This window comes from Erythrolamprus reginae, chromosome 6, assembly GCF_031021105.1.
Source record: "Erythrolamprus reginae isolate rEryReg1 chromosome 6, rEryReg1.hap1, whole genome shotgun sequence".
NCBI classification, from domain to species: Eukaryota; Metazoa; Chordata; class Lepidosauria; order Squamata; family Dipsadidae; genus Erythrolamprus; species Erythrolamprus reginae.
Genome location: NC_091955.1, coordinates 92,970,272 through 92,993,008, shown reverse-complemented (window position 1 = coordinate 92,993,008; position 22,737 = coordinate 92,970,272). Strand labels below are relative to the sequence as shown.

Here is a 22,737-nt window from a genome sequence, read left to right as displayed (position 1 = left end):
TTTAAGACCTGCTGATCTAATAAAATCCAAGATTTCTTTAAGGTTAGGCATACAAATCTAATAAATTGAATTGAATTGAATCTCCACGAATAGTTTCTCCAGCTTGGCCATTTCTGTTCCTTCGTAGGCTGATGTTTACTATTTTAAAAAATATATATTTTATTGGTTTTTGCACACACATAACACAATACAAACAACATACAACAGTGCTCTGTGCATGTGTCCCATCACCTGACTAAACATACATTCCCCACCACCAATTCAATTATTTACGAGTATATATTCTGTTATTTCCTCAGCTCTGATTTGCATTTATTTACAATTCAAAGTGATTTGAGTTTATATTTCACCTTTTCGTCGCAAGGCTGATGTTTACTATTAAAATGCATCCTATCCAAATATTTTCTTCAAATGTTTTTTTTTCTCCTCCCTTTTGGGCTGCTACAGTTTCAACATTCAGCCTGTTCATACAAGACCCCAACATATGACACAAGGGCTTCCTGTGTTTGTAGTTTTCGATAGCATCAGTCCTCTTATCTATAACTTTCCTCTTAGGAAATGCGCATAAATTCATCCCAGTTTTATAGTTTGCATTGAGATGCCTTTTACCTTCGGCAAAAGTTAAAAAAACAAATTTAAGCACATCTTAGTTTTTTTTCCTACAGCATAAAAAGGATTTTGTTAGCATATATTCCCTGTCTTTTGCACGATGAAGCCAGGTAAAAAAAACACTGGTCAAAAGCAGGTTGTCAATGTTTTAATTTACACACTTAACTTTTTAATATTTTTATCTGTCTACATTGCTTTTTATGGTACCATAAGCTGCCCATTATTGTTTGCTAGTGAGATAGGCAGCATATAAATGTAATAAAAACATAAATAAAAGGACATTTTTAACAATTGTTCCATAAACTTCATTATTAGGACTACTAAAACCTGCAGGCATTTCAGGAGAAAGATTCATCAGGTGTTTGGGTCTTTTTAATCTTTTCTAAGCTTTTTCCAACTTCCTACTTTCCAAATACGTTGGATTATAATTCCCATAATTCTCAAATCACTTTAGCCTAGTTTCTCAATCAATGAAGGACTTCAACTTCCCAAATTCCCCAAGTGCACTGCCCTCTAGTGAATAAATTGCACAGTGATACTATCTATAAAAATAGGGATGACATCAAAATTCTGCCTAATTAAAAATTGTAACAATCCCTCAATCCCATATGTAAAAGAGCAAGAGAATTAGAAGGGTCCTTGGAGGTCATCCAGTCCAACCACCTCTTAAGGTAGGAAACCATATGTCAATGTTGGCAAACCTTTTCAAGCACCAAGTGCCAAAACCGGAGTGCGCAGGCTGGAAACCTGAAGACCAGCTGCCCGGGGCACATGCATGCACCGGGAAGATGATCTTTCAGTTTTCGGGCACATACATTCGCACCGGATACCCGATTTTCCAGTTTCTGATGTTCATGTGAAGACCGGCTGGCTGGTCTTCCAACCAGAAAAGCAGCCGCCTGAAACCAGAAGAGCAGCCGCACGGTGCGCATGTACGCACTGGGGAGATGATGCATCCCGGGCGGCATGCACAACGCATGGCTGCTCTTCTGGTTTCTGGCGCTTCCGTGCACAAAGAGCACAGGTGATGGCTTGCATGCCTGGAGAGATGGCTCTGCGTGCCACTTATTATTTATTATTATTATTTATTATTATTATTTATTAGATTTGTATGCCGCCCCTCTCCGTAGACACGGGGCGGCTCACAACAATAATAAAAGAATGTACAGTGTTCCCTCGATTTTCGCGGGTTCGAACTTCATGAATAGCCTATGCCACGGTTTTTCAAAAAATATTAATTAAAAAATACTTCACGGTTTTTTTCCTATACCACTTTTTTTCCACCCAATGACGTCATATGTCAACGCCAAACTAATAATTTTTGCAAATAAATAACAAAAAAGATAATTATTGTTAATAAATAATTATGTTTATAAATATTAGGATCACTAAGTGTCTCATTCAATGGTGAGTACCAGTAATAATGGTGAGTAAATGGTTGTTAAGGGAATGGGAAATGGTAATTTAGGGGTTTAAAGTGTTAAGGGAAGGCTTGTGATACTGTCCATTGCCAAAAATGGTGTATTTACTTCCGCATCTCTACTTTGCGGAAATTCGACTTTTGCGGGCGGTCTCGGAACGCATCCCCCGCGGAAATCGAGGGAACACTGTATATCAAATCTAATAATTAAAAGTCACTAAAAACCCCTTATTTAAAAAGCAAAACATACACACAAACATACCATGCATAAACTGTATAGGCCCGGAGGAGATGTCTCAATTCCCCCATGCCTGATGGCAGAGATGGGTTTTAAGGCGTTTACGAAAGGCAAGGAGGGTGGGGGCAATTCTAATCTCCGGGGGCAGCTGGTTCCAGAGGGTCGGGGCTGCCACAGAGAAGGCTCTTCCCCTGGGTCCCGCCAAACGGCATTGTTTAATCGACGGAACCTGGAGAAGGGCAACTCTGTGGGACCTAACTGGTCGCTGGGACACATGCCCTAGATTCTCCATCACAGCCCTATATCATTTCAAACAGATAGTTGTCCAATGTTTTTGAATATCTGTGCACGATCTCTCTAATTAGCGTTCCTATGTACACTAGGAGCGTCCAACCCTTTGGCTTGCATGGGCGGCATATAAAATACATAATATAGTTAATGTATTTAAATCACCTAATACAGGTAGTCTCGACTTACCACATATAAGTCACCGTTCAGAGTTACAACATCGCTGAAAAAGGTGACGTACGATCATTTTTCACACTTACCGACTGTTGCGGGATTCCCCCGTGGTCACATGACGGTGGCAGTGTCCCAGGGCTCATGTGTGGTCCCCTTTTGTGACCTTACGGCAAGGAAAAGTCAGTGAGGATGCCCTTTAGCAACTGCGGGGATTCCCGTAACGACTGTCGTAAAATGGGAGGAGCTTCACTTGACAGCTGTCTCACTTAGCAAAATAAATATTGGGCTCAGTTGTCCTAAGTTGAGGACTACCATCTGGTGGGGCCACATCGCTAGCTGTACAGGGCCGCATGCAACCCACAGACTGATGGGTGGGACACACCTGACATACACAAATACAGTGTTCCCTCGATTTTCGCGGGTTCAAACTTCGCAAAAAGCTTATACCACGGTTTTTCAAAAATATTAATTAAAAATACTTTGCGTTTTTCCCCCCCTATACCACGGTTTTTCCTGCCCGATGATGTCATATGTCATCTCCAAACTTTCGTCCACCTTTAATAATTTTTTAAAAAATAAACTTTAATAAATAAACATGGTTAGTGATAATCTAAATGGTTGCTAAGGGAATGGGAAATTGCAATTTAGGGGTTTAAAGTGTTAAGGGAAGGCTTGTGACACAGTGGTTCATAGCCAAAAATAGTGTATTTACTTCCGCATCTCTACTTCGCGGAAATTCAACTTTCGCGGGCAGTCTCGGAACGCATCCCCCTCGAAAATCGAGGGAACACTGTACCCACAAATTCTTTTTACGCAATTGCACATTTGTTTGTTTGTTTGTTTGTTTGTTTATTTATTTAATTTGTATGCCGCCCCTCTCCGTAGACTCGGGGCGGCTCACAGCAATGATAGAAACAATGTACAATAAAAATCTAATAATACGAAGTTAAAAACCCATAATTTAAAAAACATGCACACAACACACCATACATAAATTATATAGGCCTGGGGAAGATATTTCAATTCCCCCATGCCTGACGGCAGAGGTGGGTTTTGAGAAGTTTACGAAAGGCAAGGAGGGTGGGGACAATTCTGATCTCTGGGGGGAGTTGGTTCCAGAGGGTCGGGGCCGCCACAGAGAAGGCTGTTCCCCTGGGTCCCACCAAATGACATTGTTTAGTCGACGGGACCCGGAGAAGGCCAACTCTGTGGGACCTAACCGGTCGCTGGGATTCGTGCGGCAGAAGGTGGTCCCGGAGATATTCTGGTCCGATGCCATGAAGGGCTTTATAGGTCATAACCAACACTTTGAATTGTGACCGGAAACTGATCGGCAACCAATGCAGACTGCGGAGTGTTGGTGAAACATGGGCATACTTTGGGAAAGCCCATGATTGCTCTCGCAGCTGCATTCTGCACGATCTGAAGTTTCCGAACACTTTTCAGAGGTAGCCCCACTCCTTCCAAATTTTTTTTTTTAATGTTGAATAAGTACAGTATTTATGGAACGGGCGTATTAAGAGAAGCTTTGCAAATAAGACAATATCATTATAAAATGGAATTGCTGCTAAGTCTCCTTCGAGCAAAGTTTCAGGACTTCAGAACTTCCAAAGCTGCCAGTGGTTAGGGTTTATTTCTGCTCAATAAAAGCGATAATTCACCACATTGCATTTCAAGGGCTGTATAAAATGATGGCAATCTATAAATATGAATGTTACAGGTGAAAATTGAAACCAACTTTGGATAATGCTTTCAAAGCGTGCTCCGTGGTTATATAGAGAGCAGGATGAGGTATGGTATAAAAGCATAGAACGGGCAGATTTTAAAATATATATATATATATATATTTAGTGGTTTTATAATGTATCCCCAGGATCAGATAAGGACCATACTAAAGCTAAAGCAAGCGCCAAGCTGCAGACTTTGAAATCTTTACAACTCTTGTCTTTGAGCTTTAGATCTATTTTACTGAAATGAAACTTCCTTAACCGAGGTGTGAGGGTCGGCCACAAACTCACTAATTGCTCAGAAATTTATATATCCTGTCATGTTTGGGATAGCTGAGGGGAAGAGAAGTGTGAAGAAACATAATTTTGTGTACTGGATTAGGGATAGTCCTCAAGTGGCAACTATTTGCTAAATGACCGTGGCACTGAAAAAAAAATGACTTACAACAGTTTTTCACCCTGGAACGTAAGAACATCAGAAGAGCCCTGCTGAATCGGGCCAAAGCCCATCGAGTCCATCATTCTGTGTCACACAGTGGCCCACCAATTGTCCATGGGGATCTTGAGCAGAAAGAGAAGGCAAGACCCTTCCTTTCCCTTGGCCCCCAACAAATGGTACTCAAGGGAATCCTGCCTGCCTCAACCAACATAGAGGCGGCACATGGACATCCATTTCAATAACCACCTATGATACACTTGGCATCCATGAACCTGTCTAATCCTGCCTTAAAGCTATCCAGGCTGACAGCTGTCACGACCTCTTCTGGAAGTGAATTCCATAAACCAACGATCCTCTGGGGGAAGAAATATTTCCCTTGATTTGTCCTCGCTTTCTTACCTGTGAGCTTTAGGGAGGGGCCCTTCGTCCTAGTATTGCGTGATAGAGAAAAGAATTTTTCTCTATCCACCTTTTCTATCCCATGCATGATTTTATACACTTTGATCAAGTCACCCCTTCAATGCCATCTTTCAAGGCTGAAGAGACCAAGGTGTTGCAACCTGGTTTCATAAGTGCTCCATTTCCTTGATCATTCCTGTTGCCCTTTTTTGCACCTTTTCCAGTTCCATTCTATCCTTCTTGAGGTGCAGTGACCACTTATGACCATTTCTTTATTTATTAGCCCACCCATCTTACCAGAAAGTAACTCCGGGCAGCTTGCAGCACCCCTGCTCCTTCCTGGTCACATGATCAAAATTCAGACACCGCCATGTAAAAAAGATGTTGAGACTTCAGAAAAAGTGCAGAGAAGAGCAACAAGGATGATTAGGGGACTGGAGGCTAAAACATAAGAAGAACGGTTGCAGGAACTGGGCATGGCTGGTTTAATGAAAAGAAGGACCAGAGTGGACATGAGAACAGTCTTCCAATATCTCAGGGGCTGCCACAAAGAACACGAAGTCAAGCTATTCTCCAAAGCATCTGAGGGTAGAACAAGAAGCAATGGGTGGAAACTAATGAAGGGGAGAAGCAACTTAAAACTAAGGAGAAATTTCCTGAAAGTCAGAACTGTTTGTCAGTGGAACAGCTTGCCTCCAGAAGTTGTGAATGCTCCAACACTGGAAGTTTTTAAGAAAATGCTGGGTAACCATTTGTCTTAAATGGTGTAGGAGTTCCTGCCTAAGCAGGGGGCTAGACTAGAAGACCTCCATGGTCCCTTCCAACTCTTACTCTATTCCATATTTAACTTTTATGACAGTCGCAGTGTCTCAGGGTTACGCAATTCCCTCTTGCGCCCTTCTGACAAGCAAAGTCAATCGAGGAAGCCCGATTCACTTAACAACTGTGTTACTAACTTAACAACTGCCTTGATCCACTGAACCGTTCCGTTGTAAAACGGAGCAGAATTCATTTGACAGCTGCCTCGCTTAGCGACAGAAAACTTTGGCTCAGTTGTGGTCATATGTCAAGGACTACCTGTACGTAGATCCACCTTCCATTGGCCATTTCCACTTCCGGAATTCCCAGCTGACAATGCCAGCACCATCTGGAGACGCCAACCCATGGGTGGCTATTGTATGCAAGAATGAGTATGTGATGCTTATTGCTTCTTTTGTTTGATTAAATTACTATGCCGCCCGTCTCCCTCTTGCAGCAACTCTGGGACTGGGAGCCTTACAAAACCGATTAAAACGATAAGAAAGATAATAAAAAAAACAATTACAGATCAGAAAGATTAGCCAAAGACTACAAAACTGACAGGGCGGGCGATACGAGGGTGGAGATAGCAAGAGCAGTTAGACTTATGCAGGTAATCCTCAACTTACAACAGTTCATTTAGTGACCGTTCAGAGCTATAACGTGAAGGGCTGTGGGTGGCGCAGTGGTTAGAGTGCAGTACTGCAGGCTACTTCTGCCGACTGCCTGCAATTTGACAGTTCGAATCTCAGCAGGCTCAAGGTTAATTCAGCCTTCCGTCCTTCCGAGGTGGGTCAAATGAGGACCCAGATTGTTGGGGGCAAGAGGCTGACTGTACACCGCTTAGAGAGGGCTGGAAAGCACTGTGAAGCGGTATATAAATTGCTATTAATGAGCTGTAGTTCAGCAGTTCAAATCTCGCCGCCAGCTCAAGGTTGACTCAGCCTTCCGAGGTGGGTCAAATGAGGACCCAGATTGTTGGGGGCAAGAGGCTGACTCTGTAAACTCTGGCTGGAAATTACTGTGAAGCGGTATATAAATTGCTATTAATGAACTGTAGCTCAGCAGTTCAAATCTCGCCACTGGCTCAAGGTTGAGTCAGCCTTCCGTCCTTCCGAGGTGGGTCAAATGAGGACCCAGATTGTTGGGGCAAGAGGCTGACTCTGTACACCGCTTAGAGAGGGCTGTAAAGGATTGTGAAGCGGTATATAAATCGCTATTAATGAGCTGTAGTTCAGCAGTTCAAATCTCACCACTGGCTCAAGGTTGACTCAGCCTTCCGAGGTGGGTCAAATGAAGACCCAGATTGATGGGGGCAAGAGGCTGACTCTGTAAACTCTGGCTGGAAAGCACTGTGAAGCGGTATATAAATCGCTACTAATGAGCTGTAGCTCAGCAGTTCAAATCTCACCACTGGCTCAGCCTTCCATCCTTATGAGGTGGGTCAAATGAAGATCCAGATGTTGGGGGAAATATGCAGACTCTGTAAACCGCTTAGAGAGGGCTGTAAAAGCATGGTGAAGAGGTAAATAAGTCTAAGTGATATTGTTATTGCTATAATGGCACTGAAAAGGTGACGTATGACTGTTTCCATGGTCACGTGATTAAAATTCAGACTCTTGGCAACGGACTCATAATTATGACAGTTGCCATGTCCCAGAGTGATGTGATCCCTTTTTGCGACCTTCCGACAAGCAAAAGTCAATGTGGAAGCCAAATTCACTTAACAACTGCAGTGATTCACTTAACACCTGTGGCAAGAAAGGTCATACCTCGGGGTAAAACTCACTTAACAAATATTTCACTAAAAAAAATTGGGCTCCGTTGTGGTCGTGAGTCAAGGACTACCTGCAGACCGCTTTATGATGCTTTATATGCCGTTGTAACTTTGTGGTAAGTCGAGGACTGCCTGTAGAAAGAACGCAAGAGGTCTTCTAGTTCAACCCTCTGTCGAAGTAGGAGATCCTATGTTGGGGGTCTCCAACGTTGGCAACTTTAAACCTGGAGGATTCCAACTCCCAGAATTCCCTAGCCAGTTCAAGCCTCTGTTGAAGCAGGAGATTTGATTTCATTTGATTTGATTTGATTTGATTTGATTTGTATGCCACCCCTCTCCGTAGACTCGGGGCGGCTTACAACAATTCACAACAAATCTAATAAATTTTAAAAAACATTTAAAAACCCCATTATTAAACCAGACATACACACAGACATACCATACATAAATTGTATAGGCCCGGGGGAGGGGGGGAATGCCTCAATTCCCCCATGCCTGACAGCAGAGGTGAGTTTTAAGGAGTTTACGGAAGACAAGGAGGGTGGCGGCAGTTCTAATCTCCAGGGGGAGCTGGTTCTAGAGAGTCGGGGCCGCCACAGAGAAGGCTCTTCCCCTGGGACCCGCCAGACGACATTGTTTAGTCGACGGGACCCGGAGAAGGCCAACTCTGGGACCTAATCGGTCACTGGGATTCGTGCGGCAGAATATTGGGGTTCTCCAACGTCAGCAACTTTAAGCTTGGAGGACTTCAACTCCCAGAATTCCCCAGCGGAATTCTGGGAGTTGAGGTCCTCCAGGCTTAAAGAGGCCAAGGTTGGAGACTCCTTTCCTACGCAAATACCCATCCATCTCTTCTTGGAACCCTCCAGCAATGGAACACCCACAACTTCCGGAGGGAGGCGAGCCCGGTTCCCATTGATGAATTTTGTTCTCCTTAATTCTAGGTTTGCTCTCTCTTTCGGGTTGGGGCGAGACGGCTCCCCGAGACACCCCTGGACCGAGGAGCAAGCGCTGACAAGCAGCACACAAACAGGTGTTGCTGTTTGTCTCTAACCACCAAACACAGCAACCAGAATATTAGCAAATCTACAGGGCAGCCGCACACTCCCGGGCCCCGACACATGGCATTTGCCAAGTTGCGGTTTACTTGCGTTACAAAATGCCAAACATTACACACACACAACACACATGGTTCATTCTTGCTTACGAACAGCGCCGCAGGTCTATTCCTTGGTTGTCATGTCTAGGAGCCTCCCCTGCTTCCCCACCACCATTGCCCCACTTTTTGGAATGTGACAGGAGAAAGATATGGGGGTTTTGTTCTTTCTTTTCCCTTTCTTTCTTTCTTTCTTTCTTTCTTTCTTTCTTCTTTCTTTCTTTCTTTCATTCTTTCCTTCCTTCTTTCCTCCCTTTCTTTGTTTCCTTCCTTTTTCTTTCTTTCTTTCTTTCTCCATTACTTCCCTCCTTCCCTCCCTCTGTCCCCCTTTCTTTCTTTCTTTCTTTCTTTCCTTCCTTCTTTCCTCCCTTTCTTTGTTTCCTTCCTTTTTCTTTCTTTCTTTCTCCATTACTTCCTACCTTCCCTCCCTCCCTCTGTTCCCCCTTTCTTTCCTTCCTTCCTTCCTTTCTTCCTTCCTTCTTTCCTCCCTTTCTTTGTTTCCTTCCTTTTTCTTTCTTTCTCCATTACTTCCCTCCTTCCCTCCCTCCCTCTGTCCCCTTTCTTTCTTTCTTTCTTTCTTTTTCTCTCCCTTCCCTCCCTCTTTTTCTCCCTCTTTTTTTCTTTCTTTCCTTTCTTTTTCTTTCTTTCTCCCTTCCCTCCTTCCATTCCTATGTCTTTCTTTTCTTTCTTTTTTCTTTCCTTTCTCTCTCATTCTCCCTTTCCTCCCTCCCTTTCTCCCTCTTTCTTTCTTTTCTTCCTTTCTTTTTCCTTCTGTCTTTCCTTTCTTTTCTTTATTTCTCTTTCTTTCTCTCTCTCTCTCTTCCTTCTTCCCTTTTTCTTTCTTCCCTTTCTTTCCTTTTCTTCTTTCTTTCTTTCTTTCTTGCTCTCTCTCTCCCTTCCTTCCCTCCCTCCTTCTTTCTTTCTTTCTTTTTGGAAAAAGGGTGGGCAGAAAAAGTGTGGAAGATGTATTTCCCTTGCTCCGTTCTCTTTCATTTTAAATAAGGTTAGGCACTTTCTCGCCAGCCAGGATGAGATTGAAATCAAATATAATTGCATTCAAAGATAGGGAATTATTTCTCCTCTTGGGGGTGTGCTGAACCTCAGGTGCAGCGTGTAGCAGCTTGTGCAGCTTGCAAGCCGCCACAACCCGAGTAACTTTACCTACTCAGGGGTGACTGGGAGAACACGCTCTTGCTCCGCGAAGGCGAGGTTGGGAGAACCGTACAGAATAGAAACTTCCAAAGCTTTTTTAAAAAGTGACTTTTAAAAAAAATTAAATTAATTTATTCTTTTTTTTTTAAGCGTATTGTGTTGAATTTCTTGGGAGGAAAAACACTCTTGGGATTTTCTGTGCCATTGGCGATGGTGTTTTAATTGCAGAACTAGGCCACTTAGATGAAATTACAGCTCCAGACAGGGTGGAGAACTTCAGGCAACTTCTCCAATTTTCCCATTGTTACATTGAAATAAATGAGGGTCACATGATCCTCTTCTGGGGCTGAATCAAGGATCCACGTATCAGAAGCGTGCCAGGCTTTCCTTGTAGTGTGAGAATAGAATTACCGTATTTTTTCAGACGCACCGGTGTATGAGACACACCAAAATTTCAAAGTGGTAAGTAAAAATAAAAATAAATTTTTTTGTCCTCCCTGGATCCCAGGAGCACTCTGCAATCCTCCCGAACCTTCTGCGTGGTCCATTTTTTGCAAAAATGGGATGCAGAGGCGGGGCTCCAGAAGGCCAAAAATGGTTGTATTTGGTGTACAGTATTTATTTATTCAATATTTTTATGCCGCCCTTCTCCTTAGACTCAGGGCGGCTTACAACATGTTAGCAATAGCTCTTTTTAACAGAGCCAGCATATTGGCCCCACAATCCGGGCCCTCATTTTACACCTCGGAAGGATGGAAGGCTGAGTCAAGCTTGAGCCGGTGGTGAGATTTGAACCGCTGGCCTACAGATCTACCGTCAGCTTCAGTGGCCTGCAGTATAGCACTCTACCTGCTGCGCCATCCCGGCTCTTTAGGGGTGGGGAAGACGCACTGACATTTCCACCCTCTTTTGAGGGAGGTAAAGGTGCTTCTTATACTCCAAAAAATACAGTACCTACAACATGCAAAGCGTGAACATCAGAATTTCATGTCTGTGGTTAGGTTTTCATTCGATCCACTTGTCGTTAAACTGCTCGGTTTTGGGTCCTTTTGGAAACATCTGGGTGAACCTGGCCGTTTTACAACTTGCAGGCAGTCCTCAACACTGCAAACATCATAAATTTGAGTCAGTTGCCCAAAGAAACATAGAAGACTGATGGCAGAAAAAGACCTCATGATCCATCTAGTCTGCCTTTATACTATTTCCTGTGTTTTACCTTAGGATGGATCTATGTTTATCCCAGGCATGTTTAAATTCAGTTACTGTGGATTTACCAACCACGTCTGCTGGAAGTTTGTTCCAAGGATCTACTACTCTTTCAGTGAAATAATATTTTCTCATGTTGCTTTTGATCTTTCCCCCAACTAACTTCAGATTGTGCCCCCTTGTTCTTGTGTTCACTTTCCTATTAAAAAGACTTCCCTCCTGAACCTTATTTAACCCTTTGACATATTTAAATGTTTCGATCATGTCCCCCCTTTTCCTTCTGTCCTCCAGACTATACAGATTGAGTTCATGAAGTCTTTCCTGATACACCCAACATGTGAATTTTGATCGCACGGCCATTGGGAATGCTGCGGCAGTTGTAAACATGAAAAATGGCCACAAGTCACTTTTTTCAATGCCGTTGCAACTTTGAACGGTCACCAAACAAAACTGTTGTAGGTCGAGGACCTACCTGTATACAGCTTTTTTTCTCGAGTTGTATGATTTTGGGAGGGGAGCAAGCAACAAATAAAACAGGATTTTTCAGCTCTGGAGCTTCTCACGATAATATTAACCCAGTGTTTTTCAAGCTCAGCAATTTGAGGCCGGGTGGACTTCAATTCCCAGAATTCCTCAACTGGTACAGGGGATTCCGATAGGGGATTCCAATAGCTGGCATTCCCCAGCTCCATGTTTTACAGTTGGTATGGTTGCAGAATTGTGGGAATTGCAGCTGCAAAATGCCTGGAAAAGACACTGTAGCAATATTTTTGAATCTTAGCAATGCTAAGCTAATTGGACTTCAACTTCCAGAATTCCTCAGCATAGCTGTTCCCCACTCATTTTTAAACTGGGTGGACTTCAATTCCCAGAATTCCCCAGCATAGCTATTTCCCAATCAGTTTTAAACTGGGTGGACTTGAACTCCCAGAATCCCCCAGCATAGCTGTTCCCCACTCAGTTTTATACTGGGTGGACTTCAATTCCCAGAATTCCCCAACATAGCTGTTCCCCAGTCAGTTTTATACTGGGTGGACTTCAACTCCCAGAATTCCCCAGCATAGCTGTTCCCCAGTCAGTTTTATACTGGGTGGACTTCAACTCCCAGAATTCCCCAGCATAGCTGTTACCCAGTCAGTTTTATACTGGGTGGACTTCAACTCCCAGAATTCCCCAGCATAGCTGTTTTCCAGTCAGTTTTATACTGGGTGGACTTCAACTCCCATAATTCCTCAGCATAGCTGTTCCCCAGTCAGTTTTATACTGGGTGGACTTCAACTCCCAGACTTCCTCAGCATAGCTGTTCCCCAGTCTGTTTTATACTGGGTGGACTTCAACTCCCAGAATTCCTCAGCATAGCTGTTCCCCAGTCTGTTTTATACTGGGTGGACTTCAACTCCCAGAATTCCTCAGCATAGCTATTCCCCAGTCAGTTTTATACTGGGTGGACTTCAACTCCCAGAATTCCTCAGCATAGCTGTTCCCCAGTCAGTTTTATACTGGGTGGACTTCAACTCCCAGAATTCCTCAGCATAGCTGTTCCCCAGTCAGTTTTATACTGGGTGGACTTCAACTCCCAGAATTCTATGCTGTGCTGGGTGGAGACTTCTAGGAATTGGTCCATACACCTTAAAACTTGCTGAGGTTGAGAAATACTGTCTTACCCATTTCATCTTTTGGAAAGGGAGTGGTGCGTGGTACTTTTTAAAGTTTAGGTTGATGTGGTTGAGGGAAGATTCATCCCAGCATGGCTCCGAGGGTTTTCTCACAGACTTCTTCTTTCTGGGATGTTGGGAGGGAGAAAAGAAAAAAATGAACCCTTAATTTATTTTTTATCTCTTAATGAAGGATATAATCCTGGTTTTGGAAAAGAAAGAAAAAAAAAACACTGCCAGGCAAAGCAACATGTGGAGAAATTAATCTGTGATCATATGGCTTTGAGCACCTTTAGTGTGGGACTAGTAATTTTTATTCTTTAAAAAAATTTGAAAAGTTTGTGACTTTTGAGGAATTCCCATGCTCAAAAGATTTTACTTATTTCTTTTAAAGGGAGAAGGATTGGCCTCTGTCACTGACTAAGGAATCAGAAATTCAGTTTTTCTGAAGCCCTTATTTTTGTTTTTAAAATTGCAGACTCACAACACTTATTTTAAATAAAGTTTATTAATTTTTCATTTATAAAAAATAATAAATACAGTAAGTAGTTCTGCATTGTACATTCTTGTATATGAAGCACATTTTGTAAATATATATAGAGAGAAATGTATAAAGTATAATAGTACTGTATATAGAAGAGTACAACTTCTAAGTATACAAATATTCAGCATAATAGTATAAAATATAAGTATATTATCTATTGTAAAATAACATTAAGAGTAGAACAATTATATGTATATGTTTACAAAATGTAACAAAGTTCAAAAGAAAAATATGCAAGAACAACACTTCTTTTAGTGACCCTTCAAAGTTACAGCAACGCCAAAATGACATGATAACCATTGATAAAACAAATCCCATGTTAAAAATATTTGTATCCTCATTATTCTTTATCTTCAATGTCAACCTATCCATTTCTGCACATTCTATTTTTTTTAAAAAATTATATTATTTTCATCATTTTTCCAATATTGAGCAGTTACAAATCTTGCTGCCGTCAAGAAATCGAAATGTATTTCTATGGCTATTGCTGTCCTTCAGCCAGCTAGGTCAGAACTCAGTGTATCTCTTTCTTTGAACCATGATGCTTCTTTAGATAGGACAAGACATTATTTTAATCCGCCATATATATATATATATCACATGTTTTTACTGAATTTTTAAAATTAAGGGAGACTAGGATAGCGCTATTTCAGCCTTGTTCTGGCTTCATCAGCTAGCCATACCCTTACTGGGATTTGATCCGGTAGCTTCTGCCTTGTAAGGCAGAGAATTAACCTCTAGGCCACCAGATCTGATCCCTTCAGCTTTGTACCAGGGAGGGGCTATATGTTCTTTCTGTTGGATTACCCTGGTATATTGAAAGAACGTCACAGCTCCTTTTTTGCCTCTAAGCCCAACCCTGGGCCATTTCAAGGCAGTTAATTTATTCATAGCCAACACACTATGTTCTGTATGTATCACATGTTTTTGCTGATTTTTTAAAATTAAGGGAGACTAGGATAGCGCTATTTTGGTCTTGTTCTGGCCTCATCAGCTAGCCATACCCTTACTGGAATTTGATCCGGCAGCTTCTGCCTTGTAAGGCAGAGAATTATATATACAGTGGTACCTCGTGATACGAACCCTTCGTGATATGAAACCCTCGTGATACGAACCCGGGGTTCGGAAATTTTTTGCCTCTTCTTACGAACATTTTTTGGCTTACGAACCCACCGCAGATCGCAGAATGGCGCTCAGCTGGGCGCCGCCGCCCGGCTGTCACCTTTTAAAACAGCCAGGGGGCTTCTCGGTGTTCACCCGAACCTGAACCCGAACTTTTCGGGTTCGGGAGGCTGCCGAGAAGCACCGCTGCCCGGCTGTCACCTTCTGAAACAGCCGGGGGGCTTCTCAGCGTTCTCCCGAACGCCGAACCTGGAGGTTCCGGTTCCAGTTCCAGAGGCTGCCAAGAAGTGCCCAGCTGTTTCAGAGGGTTACAGTTGGGCGCCGCTGCTCGGCAGAGCGCCGTTTTTGCGATCGGCAGCGGCGTTTTCGGCCGATCTGGAGCACCATTTTGCGATTTTTTCCCCCTTTTTGCACGCATTAATCGCTTTTACATTGTTTCCTATGGGAAACAATGTTTCGTCTTATGAACTTTTCGCCTTACGAACCTACTTCCGGAACCAATTAAGTTCGTAAGACGAGGTATTACTGTATATACAAGAGAAGAAGGCTGTATTTCTAGGTCTGCTTGACAGGTGTCACCTTGCTGTGTCTTGTTGTGAAAGTCTTCCGCGAAGTCTTTTTCCTATGACTATCTCTCCGTAGCTGGTAATTTGTTTATTTTTTGACCTAAGTTTATAAATTAGTCTTGGAAGTTCGTCTACACAAGGGTCGCTCTGCAAGGGAGAAATGGTCAGTCTCCGGATTGGATGCAGAAGCAAACAGAAATAACATAGAAACATAGAAGACTGACGGCAGAAAAAGACCTCATGGTCCATCTAGTCTGCCCGTATACTATTTCCTGTATTTTATCTTACAATGGATATATGTTTATCCCAGGCATGTTTAAATTCAGTTACTGTGGATTTACCAACCACGTCTGCTGGAAGTTTGTTCCAAGGATCTACTCCTCTTTCAGTAAAATAATATTTTCTCATGTTGCCTTTGATCATTCCCCCAACTAACTTCAGATTGTGTCCCCTTGTTCTTGTGTTCACTTTCCTATTAAAAACACTTCCCTCCTGGACGTTATTTAACCCTTTAACATATTTAAATGTTTCAATCATGTCCCCCCTTTTCCTTCTGTCCTCCAGACTATACAGATTGAGTTCATGAAGTCTTTCCTGATACGTTTTATGCTTAAGACCTTCCACCATTCTTGTAGCCCGTCTTTGGACCCGTTCAATTTTGTCAATATCTTTTTGTAGGTGAGGTCTCCAGAACTGAACACAGTACTCCAATAATGAAAAGGATTCGACTTTGATTTATCTGCCATGCATTGCCACCTGTCATCTCCTGCCTTCAGATAGGATGATAAGGCTGCCACCCCTCTTGGAAATTACCCCATCCGCAGCCGAGTGGCGCAAGGCAAGGCAGTTTCTGCACCTTCTCCTGGAGAACATTATTAGCTGAAGGGAGTGGCAGTGAGATTGGGGAAAGGATACCTGAGATAACTAGGCCACATGCTCTAAATAAACATTTCAGACGGGGCCTTGTCAGTCATGGAGGCTGTGAGGAGACGAGATTATGGATGTTTAGGATTAGAGAACAGAAGCAGGACATAGATGGGGATTAAATACAGGTAGCCCTCAGATTACGACATCAATGACCATGGTATCCTTCTGCGCCGGCTGGAGCGGTTGGGAGTGGAGGGGCACTGTCCTTCAGGGGGCCCAGGAGAAGAGCCTTCTTTGTGGTGGCCCCAGCCCTCTGGAATTAATTCCCCCAGAGATTAGGACTGCCCAAACTCTCCTTGCTTTCGCAAACTCCTAAAAGCCCACCTCTGCTGTCAGGCTTGGGGAAATTGATTCCCTTTGGCCGTCCTGCTTTATGTATGGTTTGTTTGGGATGTAGGATTGTTTTTATATTAAGGGTTTTAATTGTTTTCTTTTTAATCATTGGATTTGTACTGTATATCGTTGTTGTGAGCCGCTCCGAGTCTATCCATCATATCCATCCTAAGATAAAATACAGGAAATGGTATAAGGGCAGACTAGATGGACCAGGAGGTCTTTTTCTGCCGTCAATCTTCTATGTTTCTATGTTATTTGGTCCGCATTACGAAACGCCAAAGGCCCACAGAACACCAAAGGTGATCCCTATTTTTCTACTTGGATGTTTTACATGCTTTTGAACTGCTGGTTTGGCAGAAGCTGGGGCAGGTAACGGGAGTTCACTCCGTTACATAGGGCTAGGGACTCGAACCGCCGAATTGCCAACCTTTCTGATCGACAAGCTCAGCATCTTATCCACTGAGCCACTACGTCCCTCTGCTTACTTCCCCCCAAAGCAAATGTTGGCTTTTAAGGCGATTGTCCTTCCAAAGCCCACAGTAAACAGGGTTTGAGAATTTTCTCCCCTTTTTTAAAAGCTCAGTACTATAACTGCGGGATAACTAGAGTTGGAAGGGGGCCTGTGAGGTCTTCTAGTCCAACCCATAACTGTCCAGTCTTTTCTAGCCTGGTTTTAGTTTGTCCTTTGGGGGAATCCGCAGTTGAAGAGAAACGCCAATTAGTAGCTGAAATGATGGCTCTGAACATCTTCCTGTTTTTCTTACGTTCATCCCGAATCCTTCTTTCCACTCCCAAGCTAAGGCTGCGCTGTGTAGACAAACTCAATCAAGATGCTAATTAGATCATCATAGAAAAATAAAACGTTTCCCAACAGGTGAATAAACATCCACGATTGTCTTGCGAGTTGGAGCTTCTTTTAAAATTCTCCAGCTTGTTGCACTGAAGCTACCATCACACACAAACCAAATTCACTTGCAATGTTGAAGGGAAGCTTCGTGACCCTTCGAAGTTACCCAGCGCTGAGAAAAGTGATTTAGGCCCATTTTTCACACTCCACGATCACTGCAGCATCTCTGCGATCAAAATTCGGACCTGAAATGAATAGACTAACAATGTGAATAAAAGAAAAAGAAGAAACAGACTATTATAAAGTTTGGGACAAATGGTATAAATGATAGGAAGAAACATGTCTAGACAAAAATGTGTGATAGATGGAGAAATGTGGAATTGAAGACTGTTTATTATATAAATGTGGAGTGAATTGCTTATAGTCTAAAATATCTAAATTTAACAATTTTGTTACTAATCATAATTAATTGTAATTCATTACTGTACATCAATTATGAGAACTTTAACATGTTAAATGATATGAACAACTGCATAAGATATAAAATGATTTACTTCAAAAGTAAGATAATTAGGAGAGAAATAGGATATTCCTCTTTTTTGAAACTTTTTTTTCTTTTTTTATTTGGGTTATTTTTCTTTTTTGTGTGTGCTGATTGTTTATGTAGTTTTTTGCTATAGCTGTGTAACCTATGCATTGCAGTTTTGATATTATATACATACATACATACATACATACATACATACATACATACATACATATTTGTTTTCGTAGATTTTCACGGGTACAGTAATACCTCATGATACGAACTTAATTGGTGCAAGGAGGAGGTTCGTAAGACGAAAGGTTCGTAAGACGAAACATTGTTTCCCATAGGAAACAATGTAAAGTCAATTAATCCGTGCAACCAAAAACCCCCCGCAAAAAACCAGCTTTCGGCGACTGCTGGGAAGCCGCGCGGCTGTTTTAAAAGGTGACAGCCGGCCTGGGGGGCTTCCCAGCACCCCCCCGAACCCGGGTTCGGGGGTGCTGGGAAGCCCCCCAGGCCGGCTGCAACCTTTTAAAACAGCCGCGCGGCTTCCCAGCTGTCTCCGAACGCCGAACACGGAAGTTCGGCTTTGGCGTTCGGCTTCAGGAGACAGCTGGGAAGCGGCGCGGCTGTTTTAAAAGGTGACAGCCGGGCTGGGGGGCTTCCCAGCAACCTCCCGAACCGAACCCGGGGTTCAGAAAAATTTTGCCTCTTCTTACGAACTTTTTTCGAGTTACGAACCGGCTTTCGGGAGGCTTCTGGGAAGCCCCGCCGCCCGGCTGTCACCTTTTAAAACAGCCGCGCGGCTTCCCAGCAGTCTCCGAACACCGGTTCATAACTCAAAAAAAGTTCGTAAGAAGAGGCAAAATTTTTCTGAACCCCGGGTTCGTATCACGAGTTGTTCGTAAGACGAGGGGTTCGTATCTTGAGGTACCACTGTACATGTATGTAGATTGTTCTGAGTTCGGGTTTTGCCCCATGTAATATTTTGAGTGTCTATGCGGCGTTTCGGTGAAATCTACAGCAGCACGAAGCTTACAACTTCAGCCTGATGATGGTGAATGTGATTTCACCGAAACATCGCATACACACTGAAAATATTACACAGGGCAAAACCCAAACTCAGAACAATCTACATATATATATATATATATATACATACACACACACACATATTTTTAAGACTTTCAATAAAATTTATTTTAAAAAAACATTCGGACCCCTTGGGACAGGGCAGTGTTCTGGGAGCACGTGATCCCCATTGGCTCCCTTTTGACAAGCAAAGCCGATGGGGAAGCCAAATTCACTTTTAAAAAACTGTGTTACTAATTTAACCACTGTAGTGATAGTCTTAACCACTTTAGCTGTCTTGCTTAGCAACAGATATTTCGGGCTCCATTGTTGATATAAAGCGAGAACTCCCTTCTCTTTCTCCAAAGCATTGTTTTTTGATCTGCCGTTCTCCAAAAATGTGGGGACTACAACCCCCAAGATTCTTTTTCCTTTCGTTTCCTTTCTATTCCTTCCTTTCTTTTCCCTTCCCTTTTCTTTCCTTTTCTTTTTCAGTTGCGCATTTAAAGGTAACTGCTGGGCCTACCACTCTTAATAGATTCCATGCTAGCCCATCGAATCGAGCTGCTCTGTTTATATATTGCAATGCAATCCTGCTTTATATTATAAAGAAGGCAGCAATTAATAGTCGCCTGCTGAGCACAATATATATCCTGCATAATATTATTTACCCTAATTAAGGGTTATTGCTTTCCTCGTCATCAGAATAAAACAATAACACAAGAGTGGCTGTTTTGAAATAATAGGAAATACCTGCAGCTCAGGTTTGAGAGATTTTGGCAGCGGTTTGTTCTCCAAGCGAAACAGTAAGCTCAGAGAAGCAAGACTACTGGAAGTTCAGGAAGGGCAGAAATGGGCCCGTTTCCAGACTCCAGAGGGCCACCAGAGCCTGGGGAAGCTGTTTTTATTTATTTATTTATTGGATTTGTATGCCGCCCCTCTCCATAAACTCGGGGCGGCTAACAACGGTGGTAAAAGCAACATGCGACAATCCAATACTAAAGCAGCTAAAAACTCTTATTTTAAAACCAATCATACATACAAACATACCATACATAAATTGTAGAAGCCTAGGGGGAAAGAATATCTCAGTTCCCCCATGCCTGACGACAGAGGTGGGTTTTAAGAAGCTTACGAAAGGCAAGAAGGGTGGGGGCTATTCTAATCTCAGGGGGGAGTTGGTTCCAGAGGGCGGGGGCCACCACAGAGAAGGCTCTTCCCCTGGGTCCCACCAAACGACATTGTTTAGTTGACGGGACCCAGAGAAGGCCCAGTCTGTGGGACCTAATTGGTCGCTGGGATTCGTGCGGCAGAAGGCGGTCCCCTCTCTGAGTCTCGAGAAAAGCCTCCGTAACCTTGGGAGGGGACATCCCCGCCCCCCCATGATGCAAGAGACCGACTAGGCCAAGGGTAGGCAAAGTTGGCTCTTCTATGACATGTGGACTTCAACTCCTAGAATTCCTGAGCAAATCATGCTAGCTCAAGAATTCTGGGAGTTGAAGTCCAAAAGTCATAGAAGAGCCAACTTTGCTTGCCCGTGGACAAGGCCATGCTTCCTCTGGCCACGCCCACTCAGCAACTGGGCAGAGGACCCCTTGCTAAATTTTTGAAGCCCATCCCTAGTTTGACACCCCTGATATAGAAGCAACTTGCTGAGTTGACTAAACTGCCTAGTTGGGTGAAGGGCTATCCTTTGAGAGGTTCGAAGGGAATCGAAACCCTCTATCAGCTTTTGGTGTAAGGGTTCCAAATATTTTATTTTATTTTATTTTATTTATTTTATTTGTCAAACGTCAAATGGTAATTTGTATAAACATAACATTAGAAAGTAATGATAAAAAATAATGATAAAAAAAGACAGTAGGACAGGAACAGTAGGCACAGTGGTACGCTTATGCACGCCCCTTACAGACCTCTTAGAAAGGGGGAGAGGCAGTGATGGGCTACGAGCCGGAACGCTAAATTGTGCTCACCGCCGCGGCTCGTAGGTTCTTGCAGGACCAGTGCGATTTTGCTGCTGCACCTGTGGAGGTAGCACACGGAGCTGCAGGTAAAACCTCACTGAAACATGGGTGCAATTTTGCTACGTCCACAGGTACAGCAGCAAAATCGCGCTGGTCCCACAAGAACTTACGAGCCGTGGCATCAGGTGCAATTTAGCGTTCCGGCTTTTTGCCTACCACTGGGGAGAGGTCAATTGTATATAATATAAGGTTAAAAGTTTGGGGGTTAGGAGTAGAAACCACAGTCAGGTAGTGCATTGCAGACATTTATTACTCTAGTGCTGAAGTCGTATTTTTTACAGTCTAGTTTAGAGCGGTTGACATTTAGTTTAAATCTATTACATGCTCTGGTGTTGTTGCGATTGAAGATAAAGTAGTTACTAACAGGAAGGACATTTTCCTACATGACATTGGGCCAGATTACTTTGGGGACCGCCTTCTGCCGTATGAGTCCCAGCGACCGATTAGGTCCCACAGAGTTGGCCTTCTCCAGGTCCCATCAGCCAAACAATGTCGCTTGGAACCCAAAATGTCTGTTGCCTGAGCGAGACCATTGTTAAGTGAGCTTTGCCCCATATTACGACCTTCCTTGCCGCAATTGTTAAGTGAATCGCCACCACTGTTCAGTTAGTACCGGGGTCGCTACGTGAATCTGGTTCACTTAGCAGCCTAAATTTTGGGCTCAGTTGTGGTTGTAAGTCGAGGATCACCCATATAAAAATTTGATGTAACTTTGGTTTCCTTCTGTCATTCTCTCCAACGTGGTTAGGAACCTCTGCTACTACTTTTGTCCTTTGTGAACAGAACTACATCTTTTCCTCCCCCGTTTAACGGCATAATTTTTGGTTGATTGAATGAATTGTCTAATGCTATGTCCACTCTTTCTGTTTTTGTCCAACAGTGTCATCAGCAAAGTGATGCCCACAACGGAGCCTAAACCGTTACCTCTCCTGGTTCGACCCAAAACACCACCACCGCCGCCTTCCCCAGCACCAGCTCTTGTCCATGTCAACCCTCCACCTCCTCCTCCTTCGGTGGTCAACCCACTCCCTACAGTTCCCCTTGCTCCGGCTCTGATACCACCGTCCTCCCCTGCACCACCCACCATGGGAAGCTCCAAAGTCCCCGTTCGAAGTGTTGTGACAGAGACCGTCAGTAATTACGTGGTAGGTGGCCTTAATTGTTTCGTTGAAAATATGTCATCATCTCATCTTCTGGATTCCTTAAATGTTTTCATTCAATCCTTAATACCAGCAGGAGACCCAGAGTCTTTTAAGCACCGTAAAATAAAAGTTTCCGAATAGAATAGAACAGAATAGAATCTTTATTTAGAATAGAATAGAATATAACAGAATATTATTTAGAATAGAATAGAACAGAACAGAATAGAATCTTTATAGAGAAGAGAAGAGAACAGAATAGAACATAACAGAATAGAATAGATTACAGCTTGGTACTTAGGTATTTGTGACCTTCCACAGGTAGAACATTTTCTCCAATGAAATTCTTAAATATTGAGTGCTTACAAAGGAGAAGACCTGATACCAAGTTTCTGTTTGGTGCCAATACACTTTAATTTTCTTCCCTTACAAAATCATTAATAAAAGCCACCAGCATTTTACCTACAATATGAACCAGGTTGAACTCAGGGGTGAGAATAAAGTGATATTATCAGAAGAATAAAATGATATTATCAGAAGAAAACAACCCAACAACTAGCGGCAGAAAGGTTCTTTTTTAGTAAGTTGTGAGTA

General features: G+C 43.0%; 1 protein-coding gene across 2 annotated transcripts in view; it reads left to right on the top strand.

Moving 5' to 3' along the window:
* Nucleotides 1-22,737, top strand: part of TAF3 (TATA-box binding protein associated factor 3) — a 209,748-nt gene that overhangs the window by 169,923 nt on the left and 17,088 nt on the right. For both annotated transcript variants that reach the window (XM_070754443.1, XM_070754442.1), the window contains exon 5: nucleotides 21,885-22,149. In XM_070754443.1, the coding sequence (XP_070610544.1) occupies nucleotides 21,885-22,149 (265 nt within the window). The remainder of the gene's footprint in view (nucleotides 1-21,884; nucleotides 22,150-22,737) is intronic.